At 40.8% G+C, this 20,332-nt stretch overlaps 1 protein-coding gene across 13 annotated transcripts in view; it reads left to right on the top strand.

Annotated features, from left to right (window-relative positions):
* MCC (MCC regulator of WNT signaling pathway) overlaps positions 1–20,332 on the top strand; it is a 305,067-nt gene that overhangs the window by 129,265 nt on the left and 155,470 nt on the right. The window contains exon 1 of one of the 13 annotated variants that reach the window (XM_035715048.2): positions 15,092–15,110. The exons of the other annotated variants lie outside the window; for them this stretch is intronic. Coding sequence (XP_035570941.1) covers positions 15,108–15,110 — 3 coding nt within the window. The 5' untranslated portion in view covers positions 15,092–15,107. Of the gene's footprint in view, positions 1–15,091; positions 15,111–20,332 lie in introns of those variants that run through there. 13 annotated transcript variants of the gene reach the window in all.

The raw sequence follows: 20,332 nt of genomic DNA, 5'->3' as shown, positions 1-20,332 counted from the left end.
TCTGGAAGCACTGTCCTGAAAACTTGAAATGTGTAAAGTTTTGAATTCAAAAACGGTGGAGGGCAGCCTGGGTGGCTCAGCGGTTTAGTGCCGCCTTCAGCCCAGAGCATGATCCTGGAGACCTAGGATCGAGCCCCACATAGGGCTCCCTCCATGGAGCCTGCTTCTCCCTCTGCCTATTTAAACAAACAAACAAACAAACAAACAAACCAACAAACAAACGGTGGAGATGGGTCACTGGGGTCCAGAGTGGACAAAGAGATAGTGCTCTGGGAGGACAGCAATGATGAGCTTACCTCTGTGCTATCACTGGGGGAGGAGAGTGTCAGGCCAGCACTGCTCATTCTCTGTACAAGTCCTCTTCAGCTACACTCACAAAGTGGGAGTAGAAATACCTAAGAAATTATATACCAGCATGTGAAGCTACTTTTCAGGTAATTCAAAACCAAGACATAGGGATGCATAACAGTAGCTTCAGTGAACACGCCCAAAGCTCTTGGTGAGGGATCATAGTGGGCTGAGTGTTAACTGTGCTAAATCGTTTGATACTTGCAGTACCCATTGCAGCTAGCTGATTAGGGAGGTAAAAAAAAAAAAAAAAAGGTCTGTGTCTAAGGCTCTGGCTCTTGTCAACACTGGTAGGCTTTGGCTCTAATGGTCCCCAGTGTGAGTTGTAAATAGGTGGTATATCCTTGCACAATGCACACGGTTCCTAATTGAGTTGCCGAATTTTAGTGTAAAATCCTACTGAATTCAGCCACATCCTGTTGTCTTTCAGAGAACTTGCATACAATTAATTAGTAAATAAGGCAGTACACTAATTTCTTAAGAGGAATAATGGAAACCAATCCAATTTATCTATATTTAACAAAATCCTGCTATCTACTGGGTTTTTTTTTTTTCTTTAAGTCTTAAAACACAAAGCACAATGGTAACCCCCCAAAAAACCTTGAACCAGTTTTGGGAAGAATTTCCCTCGGATTTCCTCTGTAAGGAATCTAGAGCCAGTCACGAAGAGTGCTGGGCACTGGCCCTGAAGTAGCTCTTGTGTTCCTAACAGCCAGTGTACTTGGCTCTAACAGCATTTGAGAAGACAAATGTACCCGGTGCTAGGCTGCAAAGGGATGAAAGCAGTGTTGATCTTCATCTGTCAGAACAATTAACATGAGTAAAATACTTGCCCTACTTAAAGGAGATGGAGGGAGGGAAAGAGGAGGAGAGGGGGGAGTGTGCTCTGTACTACTGTTCATAAGATTAATGTTGCTGTATGGACAGAGAGAGCACTGGATTTATTTTCTGAACATTACATGGATTTACAGGGATGTCAGTTATTGCTGAAAGCACAGACTGTGTTCTTAAAGGGTCTCTGTAGGGTATTGAATGAGGCAGGCACAGAAGAAGCATGGGGGTGGGGAGTGGTGCCTGAAATATATAGCATTTTTAACAGTAAAGTATGACTTGTTGACCATTTTGTCTTAAACTCTGCTAAATTCAAGGCTTAAAGGTAACTTAGATTCTTAAAGAATGTATAAATATTGTTATAAGATTTTTTTTAATAAAATAAATAGAATAGACAGACATAGGACTGAAGTGACTTGAGACCACAGCTCCATGTTTGCAGGAGGACTTGAGATCCCCTTTGCCTTCCATTAGAGCTGGATCCATGCTACCAGGGTGGGAGGAAAAGAAAACAGCATATTAATTAAGAATGAGACATCTAGGAGGATTTTATTATTCTTTTTTTTTTTTTTTTGGATTTTATTATTCTTTGACAGTGGAAGTGGAATGGGAAAATTGTTGAGGTTAGCAAAAGAATGATAGAAGATGACAGTTTGTGTGAAAAATAATATTTACATGAGTGCTGAATCAAATTTTAATTATAGGGAAGCCTATTGAGGAAGGCATCAGGCTGTTGGCAGAAGTTCAGCTGTTGCTGCCAGGGCACGACTTGGGGGCAAAGAGGGAATATAGTGGAGTGACCGACGGCTGTGGGCAGATTGGGTAGTGATTATATTATTCCTTTGGATATGCTCCCTATGATGTCCCTCGTAAATGAATTTCCTGCCCCGTGAGCCACTTCTCCCTGTTTGTTCTTCTCTTCTTCTAGTCTGCCAGTTAGGAGATAAAATTCAGAGTCCTCTGCTGTCAGTCATGGCTTTCATGGTTCAGTTGAATACTTAGCCACCTTGTTAGAACAGCTGCTGGGTGCTGAGATGTCAAGATGGTCCATTCACCACTGGGATGTCCTCTTTTTGACCGGGGACAGCAGAAAGGTGGCATCCTAGTTAATAGACTGAGAACTAAGAGTAGCTCTAGAATTGCTCTTCTCATATCTTTCTGGAACATATTCCACTTGCACCTTCTCTGTCTGAATTCCTGCTTCTCCTTCTCTGTCTGAGCAGCATCTCTTCTTTTCTCTGGTCCTCATCACCACTCACAGCTTCCTTTCATGCTCTTTCCTCTCTGTGTGCCCAGTACATGTTCTGATCTCCCCATTTCCTATAATTACGCTAACCACTGCTCTGAAAAGGAAAGTCATTGAAGAATTGTTATTTATATTGTTCTTTCAGCACGAGAAGTGATATACAGTACTCAGAATTGCATTTAGAGTGTTGACTCTGGCTTTGAAGAACAGCTGGGAGAGAAGGCCAGAGGCAGTTAGGAGAGATGGCCAAAGCACTCTTACTGCAGTCCAAGTGAGGCAATGGCATCCTGAGTTAGAATGATGATAGTAGGCTGGGGAGGAGTGAATAGTTTCCAGAAAGATTTATGAAATAAGATAAACAGAAAGTAATAAGAATGAGGAGTAGTGAGGAAGAATTCAAAAAAGGATGCCCACGTCTCTGGCTTAAGCCAATAGGCATGTAGAGCCTGGTGCTTGGCACCTCTTGGCTCATTTAGTTGAAGCAGCCAGCAGGGCAGCACAGTGATGGTGGGCGGCGGGGGGTGGCATGGGTTGGCTTTGCAAGAGAAGAGGACAGGTTGGGTTTGGAATGCATTGAGTGTATCTCTGGGTACAGAGGTCTGATACAGGTCCAAGGTATAAGGGAGCCGTTACCATGGCTATTGTGTTTGCGATCAGTGTTTTACTTCTATGTGAGGCACCTGATAGAGCTTCAACAGATGTCATTCACTGTTCACAAGAATTCTGTTGACAATAGTTGTTTTTGGAATTCCAAGTGCCAGCAGCACACTGCAAGAAGTGACTTTCCAGATTTGAGAGTTAACTATTAGCTATTGCACACAGGGCACAGTTCCTATGCTCTTGCCACTGATGCTGGGCATCAATGCAATCCTTCAGAACCTAGCCTTATGCCAGCCTTACATCTTTATTATTGTAACCCCCTTACTTTTAATAAGGCATTTTAATATATAAGAAAAGGGAATTTGAGAATTATTTCTTAAGGAGAGATCCAAACGCGAAGCACTTACCTGTTATAACAGACACTTTGTTTGAGGTGGAGAAAATAGAATTATCTCTTTAATTTTCTAATCGATACTTGAACTTGACTTTTTAATTTTTTTTTTAATGGCAAAATCAACTCCTTGAGGGCAGCCCAGGTGGCTCAGCGGTTTAGCGCTGCCTTCAGCCCAGGGCCTGATTCTGGAGACCCGGGATCGAGTCCCACGTTGGGCTCCCTGCATGGAGCCTGCTTCTCCCTCTGCCTGTGTCTCTGCCTTTCTCTCTCTCTCTCTCTCTCTGATGAATAAATAAATAAAATCTTAAAAAAACAAACAAACAAAAATCAACTCCTTGAAAATCAGCACAGGAATGTAGCCAACAGACTTGAAACTGTTTCACTCCTGCTGGTTGGGAGTAGGGTTAGGGATGGGGGCAGGAAAAAAGGGAGTATTTAATGCAGTGGTTTTCAAACTTGTTTTTTATCTGGACCTATGCTGATCACAGCATATTAAATTTACTCTAGAATGATTCATGGGTCAAGACCCCCAGGTTGAAAATGTGATAAGTACTCCAGGGATAGCTTGGAACCAACCACTTTCTCTTTCTTAGAGTTAACTGTATGTTAGAATATAAGGAATACCATGTGATCTTTAGTTTATTCCCCAGTTATTCCATAGCAAATTTGCAGTCTCATACAACCTCCCTAATGTTTTTCTGAGCAAGTTGAACGAGGCTTTCAAAAGTCAAATTATGATGGATATAATATCATCTATACTTATCTGTCACTGCTTCCCCTGCAGTTTGGCTAATTGAACCCCAACTCTAGTAATCTGATTTGCATTTTCCCTGTCAAATGTGCCACTCTATGAATAGCTAAATTAACTGAGTCTTCCTGGAATATACCCAAATGTTGAGAACCATTTAGGACTTTTCAAAACCATTTGGTCTATTAGCTCTGTCTTGAGATAAGCAGAATAAATGATTCCCTGACATCAAAGGGAAACTAATTGTAGTACCTCTTTCCAGCTTTGAGTCATCAAAGCTTGGCTGTCTCAAGTAAGTTCTAATAGGGTTCATTATTTTGTTTGTTCTACGTTTGATAATTCTGAGATAATTTTACATTTGCCTTGTTAATATCCATTTTTCAAAATTTGTTGACATGTCTATTTATTTTCAAGAATAATAATTTATTAACCTTCCCTTTCAAGGCACAAAAGCTATGCGTTCTGTTGGAACAAGTCAAATACATATAAGTATCCCATGAAAAAGCCAACCTTTTCCTCCTATATTTCCATCTTCCTCCTTAATGCATGTTAACAAGTTGCTGTTTATTCTTCAATACCCATGTATGCTCATATAAAACATATAAATATGGCAAACATTTTTATAGAAATCAGACTACATACATCCTAATTTTAACTTCTTTAAAATTTCAACAATTTAAAATTTTTCTAAGATCATGGTTTTCTGAGATCTCCAGATCTCGTTCTTTTTCAAAGCTGCAAAATATGGATATGTCAGTTTATTCATTTGCTCCCCTGTAGATGAGCACTCTGTGTTTTGGTTTTATTCAGTTGTTGTCATCATTACATTGCTATAGTACCTTTGTAAGTAGATCCTAAAATGAGTAAATTAGGTCAAAAGAGGTGCTCCCTGGATATCCTAAATAATACATGTGATCCTTACCAGTGGGCTGAGCACAATTCACATCACTCCTTCCAGCCTCTACCAGTAGGCTGATTTTTCTTAGTTGAGATCCTTTAGCAAGGCACTGAGTCAGCCCATCTGTTGGATCCAGGTTGCTTCTCTCTGAACCCACCCATGTCCTGGGCCATGGGTCTTTGAAGGTCCTAAGTCTTTCTTAGCATTGGCTCTTTTCTTTCTTTCTTTCTTTCTTTCTTTCTTTTTTTTTTTTTTTTAAAGATTTTATTTGTTTATTCATCAGAGGCAGAGACAAAGGCAGAGGAAGAAGCAGGCTTCCTGTGGGGAGCCCAATGTGGGACTTGATCCCACGACCCTGGGATCACACCCACAGCTGAATGCAGACACTCAACCGCTGAGCCACCGAGGTGTCACTCCTCTATGACTTTTTTTTTTCTCTATGACTTTTTAAAAGCAATTTGCTGACCTCTACTACTCAATGACGATACAAAAGGGACCCCATTCTAGTAAGGTTTCTGTGATTCTCAAGCATATATTTCTACTTGGTTATTTTAGTCCATCTTATTATACCCCAAAGTTCCTCTTCTCTTTCTTTTGTCCTTTGTGTTGCTATTGCAGTAATTTAGGGAAGTTTCCATCTTTGAATTTGTTATGCCATTGGTCAGAGTGGGGTGCAGTGACCTGTAAGTCCCTGATACACCTCTGCTCGGTTTCCACACAACAAGTGCAGAGTCAGGGTGCTATTTTAGCTGTTTTGAGTTAGGGATACTAAACCAAATAAGATATTCAAGACAAAAAAAATTCAAGACAAATAAGATATTCAGCCCCTTGTTTTCATTCATTCAGCAACTATATGTGTGCTTGCACTGGACTAGCTGCTAGGAATAGAATATGCTGAGGGAAAAACAGGCATGTGTTTATCCTCAAGGAATTTGTGTCTGGGTTAAGGAGAGCCACGACATAGAAAATTGCAATAGATAAAATGTCTGTGTTTTTTAGGTGACATTTCAGGCTTACACATGACTTCACTGACTTTGGGGTTGGGATGGGGATGGGGAGAGTGAAAGTTTAATGTTCTGGTTCATGCCTTTTGAGACATCTTCATAGTAATTTTACATGAAGAATAAATAGCTAAAATATTTTTGAAAAACAAAGGGGATATTTTACATTAATGTAACATTAAACATTAAAATACTGTCATTTAAAATAGCATAAAAGAAAAAATAAAATAGCATAAAAGGATTTAGTTATATCATAATGGCTACAATAAGAACAGTACAAAGTGTTTAATTATTTAGTAGTACTAGGACAATTATTATGTAAAACCAAATTTGGATTTGTAATTTATGTATATAATGAAATTCCATATGGGATAAAGTTTTTTAAAATGACCATATTTTTAAAAATTAAGAAAATTTAGTGATTAGAGTGGAGAATAAATTTCTAAACAGAGGGAAATATCTGTAAAGGAGAAGATTTATGGAGATAACTTAATATAAAACATACGTGTAAAAAATGCTAAACATGCTTTGCCTATGTTTCGGCCTCTGTGTCTCTCATGAATAAATAAATAAATAAAAATCTTAAAAAAGTGAACAGTCAACTAGGAAAGAATATTTTCAGATACATACGGTGAAAGACAAATATCCATAATACACATCAAACTTTTAAGAAGTCAACATCCTGTCAAAATGGGCAAAGAACATGAAAATAGAAAAATAAAGCCATGGGGGGCCTGAGTGGCTCAGTCGATTAAGCATATGGCTTTGGCTCAGGTCATGAACTCGGGATCCTGGGATCGAGCCCCACATAGGGCTTCATGCTCAGTGGGAGGGTCTGCTTCTCCCTCTGTCTCCCCCCTGCTCAAGCTCATCTCCGTCTCTTTCTAAATATAGATAAAATCTTTTTTTTTTTTTAAAGAAACCACATGTCTAATAAACTTATGAAAAAATCTTAGCTTCAAATAATCAAGGAAATGAAGACTAAAGTCATTTTTGAACCATATTGGCAGAGTTTTTATGTGGTATATCTAGATTTGCTGGAAGTAAAGCAAAATGGGTACATCTGACAGAAGTGTATATTGCAACAGCTTTTCCTCAGCTTTTGTGAAGGAAGCAATTTCACATTCAGAGGCTTTGGGCAAATAATTCTATCTCCAGAAATTTGCCTAATGCTCTTCCCTGCAGGGTTATACAAAAGGAGAACTGGTCTCACATCCATTAACTGGTTGTTGGTTAGATTATGGTACATCCTGTACATAGGCGATTATATCAGGGTGGACAGATGGCCATGGGTGAGGTCTTCTTTCTTTTAGCCTGGTTTGTTCTGGGTTCTGTCAGTGTTTAAAAGGTGTGGAGAAAGAGCAAACTCGGCATTTGCCACCCCTGGTCCTTTATACTCAACAAGGTTACTTGGAAGGGAAGATCTGTAAAGATTTCTCAGCTCTAACCCTGTAGGAAGTATGTGACCACATATGAAATGAAAGGAAGATGAAGCATATTCTGTATCCAGGTGAATTGCTGAAGAAGCTGTAATAACCTCCAAAGCCTTACCTTGGCTATTAAATCACCTTAAAGAAGTGATTTTGACACCTGAGATGTTTACCTGTGTTGTTTTGTGGTCACACGGACAGAAGCTGTGCCAGCCAGCTCTGAATCTTGTCTAATTTTTAAAAAAATTTTATTGATTTATTTCGGGGGGTGGTGGGAGGGGCAGATGGAGAGGAAGAAGCAGGTTCCCAGCTGAGCAGGGAACCTGACTTGGGGGCTTGATCCCAGGACCCTGCGATCATGACCCAAGTCGAAGGTAGACACTTCACTGACTGAGCCAGGGGCCCCTCTTGTTTCACTTTTAAGTGGAATGTGGTCATCAGTATTAAGGTTTGAGCTGAATTATGTTCATTTGGTGTGAACTGTCCACTGGTATGTGTCTCTGTTGTCCTCCACTCAACTGAGTGGAAAAAAGTATCCTATGTGTTTTCATATAGCATCCTTTCCCTAAATGATAATTCTTTTCTTCCTGAGGCTCCTACAGTGCCTGAAGTCAAGCAGTCACATTTGGATAGCTTTCCATTTTACTTTCTGTAGGCCAAAAAGTTCAGCTGATAGTAGATCGATCATGGAAGCAGGGAAGGGAGAACATTTTTTAGGTGGCACTTCCTACAGCAGTGCCAATTACCACTGAGTTCCACGACTTCTCAGTTAACAACCTCTGAAATAGTGTGTGTGCCTTAAAACCTCAAAATTTCTGGAGAAATCCTTCCCAATAACTGCTGCTTTTCTTGGAGGCTGCCCAAGAACCACTATGAAATGACAGGGGACACAGAGCCACCAAATTACATTTTCTGGGTTAAGAGGGTTTTCACCTTCTGCTTGTCTGTGCATTTTTGCCCCTATTGGCTAACTGCGAGACAGAACCTTAATACATTTTGGGGCAGGGATGCAGACTAATCAGTATCCAAGTGATGAAATAGCTCTATTTTCTGTGCTTCCTCCTTTAGTGTCCAGAGTTAAGAAAATGCCTCCCTGTCTGTTGGGTAATTATGTTGGACCATTGCTGTGGTCATGCCTTGCAGAATTTATCTTGGGAACTTCCTCGTGGATGCACAAAGTTGTGATAATTTGTTTCATGTGAAAGCAGATATCTGAGTGAACTTGGAGTAACTCACTTTCTGTGATTCATTGAGGTCATGGCCACATGCCCCAACAAAGCAGAAATGTTCCACTGGAGCACCTGACATATTTGCAGCCCAAGCTTTAGGGACAGTTGTCCCCAGTACTTCAGTGAACTGTCTGTTCAAATGCAGAAATCCCAGGGTGGGAGCCAGACACCCATCCTTTCTCTGTAAGGTCCCTTGGTGGGGGGGTGGGGGAGGTGGAGCATCAGAAGTGCTTGCTCATACTGTAACTACTGACTCCATTAGCAGAGAGACTCTGTCCATAACATGACTTCTTTTCAGACTTCATAAGCAGGCATCGTAAAGTATGCAAGAGAAGAATTTTAAAGACCCAGGTAAGAGGAGTTAAATATAAAAGTCAGTAAAAACCCCCCTGAACTATATCATATAACATTTTATAGTGCTTGTAACTATAATATTTATATAAACATTTTCCTTTCTCCCCAGTAGTATCAGAGGGAAGTAGATATGGTGAATATTAGCTTCCATAGGTCAGATAAGAAGCACAGGAGTGGGTAAGGCTAGAGAGAGGTGGGGCCTTGAGGTACGTTAGTTACAGATACACACACAAAAAAACAGTGAATGATGGGAACATCATTCATGTGGTTGTGTTTTATCAGAAATTTTCAGCAATATGGCTTCCTGCGTGAGAGGTGGGAAAATTGCATATTGTCCAATCCTACAAGAGAAGGATGTTTCTGCCATAGGGTAGAAATAAATAACATTGAAGAAAAGGGGGAAAAAAAAAAAGTGGGACCAGATATGTCCTGCAGCTCCATCTGTCCTTGTTTAAAACAAGTAGTTGCTGGAAGGAAAAAGAAAAAAAACTAATGTGGATGCCACATTAATTATTTCTTTCCATGAAAACCAGCCTGTCCATGATCTTTAAAAAAAAAATTTGAGCATTTCATTACAATTCCCAATTTTACACTAGAGGTGAGGTCTGGGGTAGATCCATCAAATTCTATCGTGGTAGCTATAACCAATGTATCATACACTTGCCATCCTCAGAAGAAAGTGCATTCTTTAACCAAAGTGAAGTTGGACAATGTGTAAATGCTGGAGCAGAGTAGCAACATATCACTGTGCCTATCTCCCAAGCAGTGCACTTTGCTGGCTGGTCTCTGAATTGCTTCTTGCTGCCCGAATACCTACTATTGAAGAAACGAGGCATTTTGTTTTCTAGACAGTCCTCTGATTGTTCCCCACACTCACACAGGAGTGCCTGGCTGCAGAGCTTTCTATTTTTCTCCTAGGTCATTCCACAATAGTTCAAAAGGTGATCTGTCATGGGGAAGAGGGCAAATCAATGCATTTTAAGAAACCTGCCCTTGTTTCTCCCCATGGCCAGAATGTGACCTGCACAGAAAATCTGAACCTGAGCATTAACCTCGTTGGCTCTGCACCTGAGCAGTTTGACCAGCTCTGAATGAGAGAATTCTTTGAGAACAACCTCAAGCTGTTTCTTAGTCCACAACTCAATTCCACCAGATTATCTAAGTATGAATACTCCTCCATGTGCTTGGCTGTGAGGGGGTGGGGATGCCATCATAGGAGATGATGCAAGGAGAAGGCTTCGACACATTTCGCTATGGGACCGATGCTGCGAGAGGTCTTTGAAACAGCATATTTTTTGAAAAAAAATGGAGGTATAATTGACATACAACTTTATGTTAGTTTCAGATGTATAACGTAATGATTCAGTATTTGTATATATTGCAAAATGATCATGACCATGTCTAGGTTAACATCCACGATTACACATAATTACAGGATTTTTTTTCCTATTATGAGAACTTTTAGGATCTCCTTTCTCAGCAATTTTCAAATGTGCAATACAATTTTGTTAACTATAGTCACCATGCTGTGCATTATATCCCCAAGGACTTAATTTATTTTATAACTGGAAGTTTATACATTTGACTCACTCTACTCATCTCACCAGTCTCTTCCCCCATTATCTCCCCCTCCACCAGTCTGTTCTCTGCCTCTGTGAGCTTGGTTTTTGTTTTGTTTCACCCAAAGGGTCCATTTTGTTTTTTTGACCTATAATGCTAATTCTCATCATGATTTTTTCTTCATTTTCCTTTCTCCTTCTGGGTTTCTTGGCTTCCTTCTGAATTAAGAGGTGCCTCCATGTGTATGGCATGTCCATTTTATTTCTTCTTTCCCCCATCCTTTGGATTGATTTCCTTCCCCTCTTCCCTCTTCCTTCTTATCCACAAAACAGCAAAAGAATATAAATCAATATCCTTCTTCCCTAGTTGGCATCTGGGATGGTGACAATTTGAAAGTTCTTATATAGGGAGGATTCAGGATGTTCTGGGACAGGGGGTTTTGGTGGTGGTGGGAGGATGGAGGCACAGGGGCCTTGCCTTAAGCCAACAAAATCTCTACCTGGATTGATCACTTCTATTAGATGCCTACAGGGGAGCTGGTGGATATTATGAAGGCTGAAGCCTGCCTGAGTTATTGTTACTAGTCTGGCCCAAATTCAAGGGATCTTTGCTTTATAGACTTTAAGGGGTAAAATGCAGTACATGGAATTAGCATTGCCAAGTCTTTTGTCCTTGCCTTGCTCTCCCCTCCCCACCTTCAGTCCCTTTGCCCTCTTCTTCCCCACCCTCATCCACTAAGAAGGCTTTAATAACCACAGACACAGCAGAGAAGCACAGGTTACCATGGCCTGCACCCTGTTCAAACTTGGAGATTTGGGATTCCATAAACTGCAGGAGTTTTTATACATATGGTATATTATGGAATTTGAACTCACCATAGGCAAGGTCTGCTTTATATTACCATCTTTCATAGCATAGATTTATCATTCTGTGTACTCTATTTCTGTGGAAATCAATTTATGGAGTATGGCTAATCTTTTTAAAAAGTTGTGGGTTGTTTTTTTAAGTACATGAAAAGCTGTGTTTTTGTCCTTAAAATGCAGTAGGATAAAGAAATGCAAGTATGTTTTTTCACAAGGTTTCAAAGAACAAATCATGGAAAGCACTGGTCTTAGTGGATATGAAGCTACTCTTAACATCTGGAATTTATTAAGAAAAAAGAACACATATTCAGCAAAATTGTAACACTGCACATTTAAATTATCAATTCCTTAAGGCTCCCTCACAGCCATGTTGATGTGAGTGTGTACTACAGTCTGTAAGCTCCAGATCGGCTTGTTGGGGCATGTCTGAGGTTTCATGCACACTGGGTATGTGAAATGACTAAAGAAAAGTCAGCTGCTTAGCCTTGTTGCTCTATAAAGACACTCTCTGGCTCTGTGTATCCGCAGGAAATGATATGTTCCCACTTTTGCTTCGTGAACATAAATCTATTGCCCAAAAGAATGTAAAATCTGGAATGAGGCAGGTTAACTTTGTAATTTAAAAACAAACAAGGGGTAATGGAAGGGGAGGTTGGGCAGGGGATGGGGTGACTGGGTAACAGGCACTGAGGGGGGCATTTGATGGGAGGAGCACTGGGTGTTATACTATATGTTGGCAAATTGAACTCCAATTAAAAAAATATACAAAAAAAAATCCCGAGATGGTAGGCAATTTTTGAATAATTTTAGTTTCTTTTAATATGCCAATTGAAAGCGCAAACTGATCCATATGTTAGGAGGGATTGTTTTAAAGACAGAAAGGGAGGTTATTTCTCTTCCATTGCAATTTAAAGGGGAAATTCTCTGTACCTTTTTCCCCCTGTTATTTTGGGAGAGAGGGAGCTCTTCCCTAATGTATCAATCATTTTAAATACCCAATTCCAAGGCAGCCATTGTGGGTAGCTCCTGTCTCTGCGGGTATGTAAATGCTCTAGTTCTCAGTCTATGGGTTGTAGCCGGGAACCTAGTGCACAAATCCTGTGCTCCTGTAAATGCTGCTCCCTTAACATTACTGTCACTGAGATTTTTTTAAAAGCCTAGAAAACAGCCCCCCCCCCAAAAAAAATGAGGTGCTGTTACTTTCCTGGAAATAAGCTCTGGTTTTCTTTGCCACAAGAAGAGAAATGTCCTCCATAGTCTGTGTATTAACTCCCCCCCCCCCTTTTTTTTTTTTTTGCCTCAGCTCATCTCTTGGTGTAAAAGGAGAGAATCATCAGACTGGAATGAATCTCAAGGGCCTGTAGAGGAAACTCCCAGGCAGCACTGCCCCCATAGCCTGGAGAGATGAGACTCGCCCCTGTCTTGAAAGGTTTTCTGGGAGTGGAATTCCAGAGCCATTGTGGCACCTTCTAAGATGTAACAAGCTTCAGTGTCAGGAAAGACTTTAGGAGCAAACCCAAATCCTCATACTGAAATATAAACTCATTATCTTGGGCTGTATATGCTGGTGGCTCTCAGAGTAAGAGCTCATTGTATGCCTGTCAGCTAGTGCTAATTGGCCTTCATCTTTCTTGCCTCAGAGCTAAATAATCCCATTTCACATTTGTGATATTTTTCTGGGAGCCCAGAACTAAGCTCAAAATTTTTAATAAACTGATGCCCTGGACTGAGATTGATGGGAAGATTATCTCACAGTGTCTTTTGATTTGTACTCCTGTTTATCCATCTCAGAATGGTGTTTGCATTTAAAGTATAGTAACACCAGCACAGTTTTATAATAAGCATTTCAGAATTTTGCCTGCACAGGACAATGCACTCTAGCCTCTAAGGAGATTGCTTTGAAATATCTGGCACAATCTTGCTTCCTGTTTTATCCACCCTCCTACCCCGTGTTTGGTCCTAATACCTAGTGATTGACAGCGTCAACTTCTTTAGCAGTGAGGCTAAGCTTTTAATAGTTTGAGTAAATTTTAGGGTTTGTATTATTGAAACTGCAGTATTTCTGGTCGCTACTAGATTTTGGCTTCCCTTTGACATTTTTATTTAGGTTGCAAATGTTTCCTTCTTAAACAGCCTAGGAATCTTTAATACTTTTTCTGCTCATTGTTTTCTGCTCTCAGGAAACAAAATAAGGCAGCTTTAGAGAATTTTTATTGGCATTCTAGTGCTCTGTCTATAAGAAGCTAAGAGGACAAGGTGTATTGGGGAGGGGGTAGATGTTGCAAGAAAGTCAAAAGTTAGGAATCCCCTGTTGGGGCATGGTGTGTTTGAACTAATAATCAGGCAAACTTCTTGGATATGGGAAAATATGCACTTCCTCCCTTATGAGCAAAGGCGGAATTTGATCTGCAAGTGAACCTATGTGATGGGAAGAAAGCAATGCCCTATCCAAAATATGTGATGAAGAAACACCATAACATCTAGGAGGCCCTGTGCTAAAGCTCCCCACCTCCCGAGCAACCAGGTAGTTTGTCCACATCATTCAGCTAAATCAGGAAACATACTTGGTTTTGTTGTGAGCGGTGCCTTACAGGCTGGGAGACGGTGTCGTGCACCTTCCTCACTGGGGGCTCCTTTCATTTGAAAAAGTCAGAGACCACTCAGAGTGTCTGTGCCCAGAGGAACACTTCTTTCATCAGCCCTCCGGTGTGGCCTCCTCTTGATCTTTCTTGCTGCTTTGCTTCCAGGTTGTTGCGGAAGGCCCAGGACAGCAGAAGGGCAGAGATGAGCACTGCTGCAGGAGATCTCATATTGCCCCTAGCTCCCCGCCTGTGGCCAGTGAGTTCTGTCATGACCCCTGCTGCATTTCTTCATTTCAGAGTTAGTCTGTGAAACAGAGGGGTCAGGAAAGGGGAATAAACCCGTAAGAAGGAAAATCATCGAGGCATGTGTGATGGAGTGTGTTCCTTGTAGGTAGAGGGGGATCAAGGGAGGCTTTGTTTATGAAAATAATGCTGATCTGTGATGTACCTGATCTAATTCCTATTGTGGTTTCCAGAGGCAAAGTAGGAGGGCAGGGTGCCTTTGAAGGACAAGGGCTTCTTATAGGAAAGGGATAGGAATGCTGTCAAGCTGGACTCAGACCACAGTGTTTGATCCTAGGCCTTGGCTCACTTGCTTGTGTCACAGCTTTTATCTGCAGTTCTGACATCTTTGTGATTTGGCAATGGATTGTGCAACACTCACCAGGCCCTGGCCAGGCAAGCGCTGGCAGATGGGGTGGAGGGCACACCTGTTTTGGTAGATTATGGGCTCGCCTGTATGCCTGGGGTCTTTATGGGTTTGTTTGGCCCTGCCCTTCACCCGTACTGTAGCTCCTTCCTCCCGGCACTGGGCATGGTCAAAGCAGGTACCAGGTTGCTCACTGAAACTCCCTCTGGTACCAGTGGCTTTTCCAGTTTGTGCAGTAGTGCTAGAAACCGTCTGGTGCTGGGCGCCATCCAGCTCTGCAATCTTGACTCCTCAGGTTCTTTCCCTTGACGCACATCACATCCTGGGATCTGAGAAAGTGCGACCCTCATTCCCATTGCTGGTGATGCCCGATAATGGTAAATGGAATTGGTCAGCTTGGGAGTTTGGGATTTCCAGTACTAGAAAAACTGTGCCCTGTTTTGTTATCTGCAAAATGAAGTAATAATAGCAACTTTCTTGTGAGAATTCAGTAGAACCCGTGTAAGGCAATTGGCATGGTCTCTGGCTCAAAGGAAGTGTGCTGGCCAGAATTCATCTGGAGTGCTGGTCCTGGGTCGTACTTATCAAAAGGAACATTGGCATGCTGGAGGGAGCACTGAGGAATAAAGAATTGTTCTAGAGATTTGATGACTCGGAGAGGGGGGTGATGCTAACAATATAGGGAATTACCTCGAGAGTTTGAAGTATACAAGAGTACTGTATTAAACATAGTGTTTTGCATAAGGTATGTTAAGTATATTTACATGTAGAAAAATGTCTGATATTCTCAAGTGACATGATCTCTAGGTGATAGAGTTAAGCATAATGTAAATTTTTTATCTGAATTTTTAAATTTTCTTGATGTATACATTTAATAAATATTGTCTGGAGTTCCATCATGCATGAGGCTTGATTCATCTTGTGTGTAGACTGTATCTCTGGGGGCTTGACTTGTCTGCGTTCAGGGAATTCATAGTCTCATGAGGGAAATGGGTCAGCAAAAAGCTTGTATTTGTCAGGTAGTAATAAATGGTATGAAAAATAAAGAGAAGTAAAAGGGTGGGTATGGGGGAGGGAAGAGGGAAAACTTGTTCCAAGGGGTTGGTGGGGGCAGATGGAAAGTAATCTGAATGAACTGAAGGAATGAGAATAGGTACATGAAATAATGATTGCCATGTTGATTTCTCTCTTTTGTTGTCAACATGGTGTATTATTATGCATATCGTGCAATTTATTCAACTAATCTTTTGTTTTGCCCTTAAATGAACAGATCTCTGGGTACTACCCTGTTCACAGTAACTTGTGTCTTTTTACTATTTCAAGTATATTTCCATGAAAATTCATTTTGGGGTCATTATATATGTCCTCCTTGGTTCTTGATCGTGTCTTTGTGATTTGAGGAGCCAGGATGTTGGGGGGCAAGGAACACACTGGGCTTGAGGCTAGTCCAGTTTCTAGGCTGTTAAGGACTCTCATGTTTGCATGCTCTCTCGTGCAGGAGCGGCCACGAAGTGAGAGCCATGGATTCAGTGGCACAAGCTGGAAGACCAAGGGTACATGACTGTGATTAGCATGCTCTAAGCTTCAGTGTGATGAGTCATTCTGATTGCTTAATCAGGGTTTTCAAAAACAAGAAGACACATAGTTACCATCACTATTTGCAAGGCGCAATTTTATCTTAACACTTTATAGCAAGCTCAATGCGTAGCATTGATGATCATGATAATTAAGATGATAATAGTCATTGTGGCTCACAGGCAGCACTGTGGTTAAGTGATTACCTGAAATCTGTTCTATTAATCTTTACAGCTGTGTATGGTTGACTATGGTTCCCATTTTACAGGGTGAGTAAACGGAGGTTTGGAAAATTTTTAAAGTTTATACAAGGCTGAACCTGGTACTCAGGTCTGGAGGTTTGCTTTGTTTCTGTTTTGTGGTAAATTCTAGGTCTTTAATTCCGAAATAGTTTTTTGCCTTTTTTTTTCTCTCTCTCTTCTCCCTTTCTTATTTTCTTCCTTTTCCGGGAACAAGGGAGTTCTGGTTGGGACTACTGTTGGCTGGGTTAGGCGACTTGGAAAGGACAGAAGATTCAGACTTTTTTTCTTTAACTGAATGCATCATTTTCTGAACAATCAGCAGACCCCTGAAGGGAGAGGACATTTGAACTGATTTGAAATTTGTGTCTCCTGCTCTCCCCTGGTGCTTTGGATTAGAGATACCAATGAGTGTAAAATGGCCCATCAGTCAGCAGCCCGGGGTGAGGAAGGAGAAGTCCTTGGCTTCTCCTACCTGTGCCTTCACTGACATGAGAACTTGTTTATGGCATCAAACATCTGCAAGGGATTTTCTTGAAATGTAGTGCATATTAATAGTTGAGGAATGCATTTAAAAATGACCGCATTGGATAACTCAGTAGTCAACATCTTAGCTGTCTCCTGTGCTTTAATGAAATCTGAAAGCACATGCCTTGAGTTTTGTATACTGACAAATTTCACACGTTTTTATGTGTATCAATATGTTTCTGTATGTGTATCCACGCACACACTCAAATCTAAATCTTCAGTTGTTTTCCCAAAGAAAAAATAAAGTCTCTGATCCAGTAAAAAATGAGGTCCTTCCAAAGCAATTCAACTATTGCTGTAAACATACCTTGTCCTTTGCTGATCTGCAGAGTTTATTGACTATCTCACCATTAAAGGTACTTGGTTTCCCTAGAATAGGGAATTCAATACCTGGTAAATTGGATCAATATAAAAATTTATGAACAATGCAGGCCTTATCAGGGAACTCTTTTACTCCTATTCATATAATTCTCTGTGAGATTTTCTTTTTTTTAAAATAATAAATTTATTTTTTATTAGTGTTCAATTTGCCGACATACAGAATAACACCCAGTGCTCATCCCGTCAAGTGCCCCCCTCAGTGCCCACCACCCAGTCACCCCCACCCCCCGCCCTCCTCCCCTTCCACCACCCCTAGTTCGTTTCCTAGAGTTAGGAGTCTTCATGTTCTGTCTCCCTTTCTGATATTTCCTATCCATTTCTTCTCCCTTCTCCTCTATTCCCTTTCACTATTATTTATATTCCCCAAATGAATGAGACCATATAATGTTTGTCCTTCTCCGATTGACTTATTTCACTCAGCATAATACTCTCCAGGTCCATCCACGTTGAAGCAAATGGTGGGTATTTGTCATTTCTAATGGCTGAGCAATATTCCATTGTATACATAAACCACATTTTCTTTATCCATTCATCTTTTGATGGACACCGAGGCTTCTTCCACAGTTTGGCTATTGTGGACATTGCTGCTAGAAACATCGGGGTGCAGGTGTCCCTGATGCATCTGTATCTTTGGGGTAAATCCACAGCAGTGCAATTGCTGGGTCGTAGGGCTCTGTGAGATTTTCTGCCTCAGGGATCACATCAGTATTTAGTACACGCTGAAATATTCATGTACTCTGATTAGTGGGATTTAATTGTTACACCTTTATCTCCTTCGTGATGTGTCATTAGGATGCAATACACCTTGAAATTTAAGTGGGTGCTACCAGTTTATTGCAGTCTTTCTTTTGTCTGTATTTCTTTCTAAATATCCTTGTATATACATATGATTTTGGTTTCCCTTGAAAAAATAACACTACAGAAAGGAAGAATTTGTTAGCAGAAAATACTCACTTTTATTGGCAACTATTGTACTATATTTGTACAGTAAATTAAAAAATAAAACTTTACAATTTTTTTGATTTATCATTTTTTTCCAACCAAAGGTCTCACATGTTACTGAACTGTCCTACTAATATAGAAGTGCAGAAACAAATCATTTTTCCAATAAAACATGTCCAATTGCTCAAGTGGTAATGGTATTTACAGAGTGATATGGTCTGAGCATGTGAGCTTGATAGAGCCATGACCATGTATACCCTCTCACAGGACCATGTGATTGTGATTTCTTGTAGACCCGGCTTGATTTTTCTCCAGTGTCTCCTCCTGGAGCTGTACCTGACTTTATCACCAGTTTTCATCCAAATCCACTGGAGGATGGGTGATTCTGCTTTTGTTTCTTGGCCAGGAATCACTGTATCCTGCAAGTTGTGAGAAGACATGGTGAGGAACAGTCAACCACGTGTGCCATGATAGCGGGGAAGAGGAGAAAGCTTGATTTTATTTTTGAAGATCAGTTAAACTAACCTTTCCTCCCATGTTCTGTTTATTTAGGTTTTCACCTACACTGCAGTATTTTCCTCTTTACCTTGTAGGGTGTGGAAATAGCTGGAGATTAATTTTTCTCTGATAACATCCTGGGTCTCATATCAGATGAATAGTCTTCTATTGGAAGAAGAAGTTCTAGAAGTTTCTATAAAACTTGGAAGTTTTAAAGAATAAATGTCTTTTTCCCCATGCTAATTTTGCAATTCTACTCTCCTCTCTTAAAAAGATAACCCTCTGTCTGAGACCTTCTCTTCTCAATAGTTTCATGGAGATCTGGGAGGATCTCAGAAGTGCTATGATAGTCAATTGCAAAGCATGAGGCATGGTGGTTATGAACCAGGCTCTGGAATTAGGCAGCCCTGGGCTTTCATTCTAGCTCTGCCACTTCCTAGTTTGACAGCATGCTGAGCTCCTAAGCCTCAATTCTGACCTCTCTTTATTTTTAAAATTTTGACCTCTTTAAATTGGGGTTAACAACAATGTATACTTCATACGGCTATGTGAAGAATGATTGAGAAAGTGCATGCTATATGCTTAATATAGCAACTAGCACATAGTAAGTACCCACATTAGGTAATATTATTTCCAGTAAAAATTATGATGTGACTTATTTTTACAGGAGTATATGTTCATGGATGGGGTGGGATTGAGGATCTTCTTCAAAGCTGGGATGGCCAATCTTCAATACCTCCCCTACTTGAGCACCATCTCCCTGACCATTTGTTGAGGCAAAGAAAGAGTGGCTTTAGGTGTGGCTGCCCTCAGGTTTGTACCTGGGCTCTGCTTTGTGATTTGGCACCATAACCTATGTTCAAGCACTCTTGGATGGGATCAGTTTTTATATGGATAATATTCTTGTGCTACCATGTTGAAGAGGACTTAGATGCTGTTTCTTTTCTTTTTTAAAGATTTCATTTATTCATGAGAGACACAGAGAGAGGCGGAGACACAGTCAGAGGGAGAAGCAGGCTCCCTGACATGGGACTTGATCCCAGGTCTCCAGAGTCAGGCCCTGAGCCAAAGGCAGGCTCTAAACTGCTGAGCCACCCAGGGATCCCCCTAGATGCTGTTTCAACAACTAAATTTCGACAGAGGTTTATTTGATTTTGATTTGATTTTAATGATTTTATTTATTTGAGAGAGAGAGAGAGTGAGTGAGTGCAAGCAGGGGAGGAGCAGAGGGAGAGGGAAAAGCAGATTACCCACTGAGCAGGGAGCCCAATGTGGAGCTTGATCCTGGGACTCTGGGATCATGACCTGAGCCAAAGGCAGACACTTAACTTACTGAGTCACCCAGGTGCCCCTCAACAGAGGTTTAAAAAAGTAACTTGGAGAAATTTCTCAAATAAATTATCAGGAAGGGCACCTGGGTGGCTCAGTGGTTGAGC

Source organism: Canis lupus, chromosome 4 (assembly GCF_003254725.2).
Source record: "Canis lupus dingo isolate Sandy chromosome 4, ASM325472v2, whole genome shotgun sequence".
Classification (NCBI taxonomy): Eukaryota; Metazoa; Chordata; class Mammalia; order Carnivora; family Canidae; genus Canis; species Canis lupus.
The sequence above is the reverse complement of the archived record's forward strand: the minus strand, read 5'-3'. Positions and strand labels throughout refer to the sequence as shown.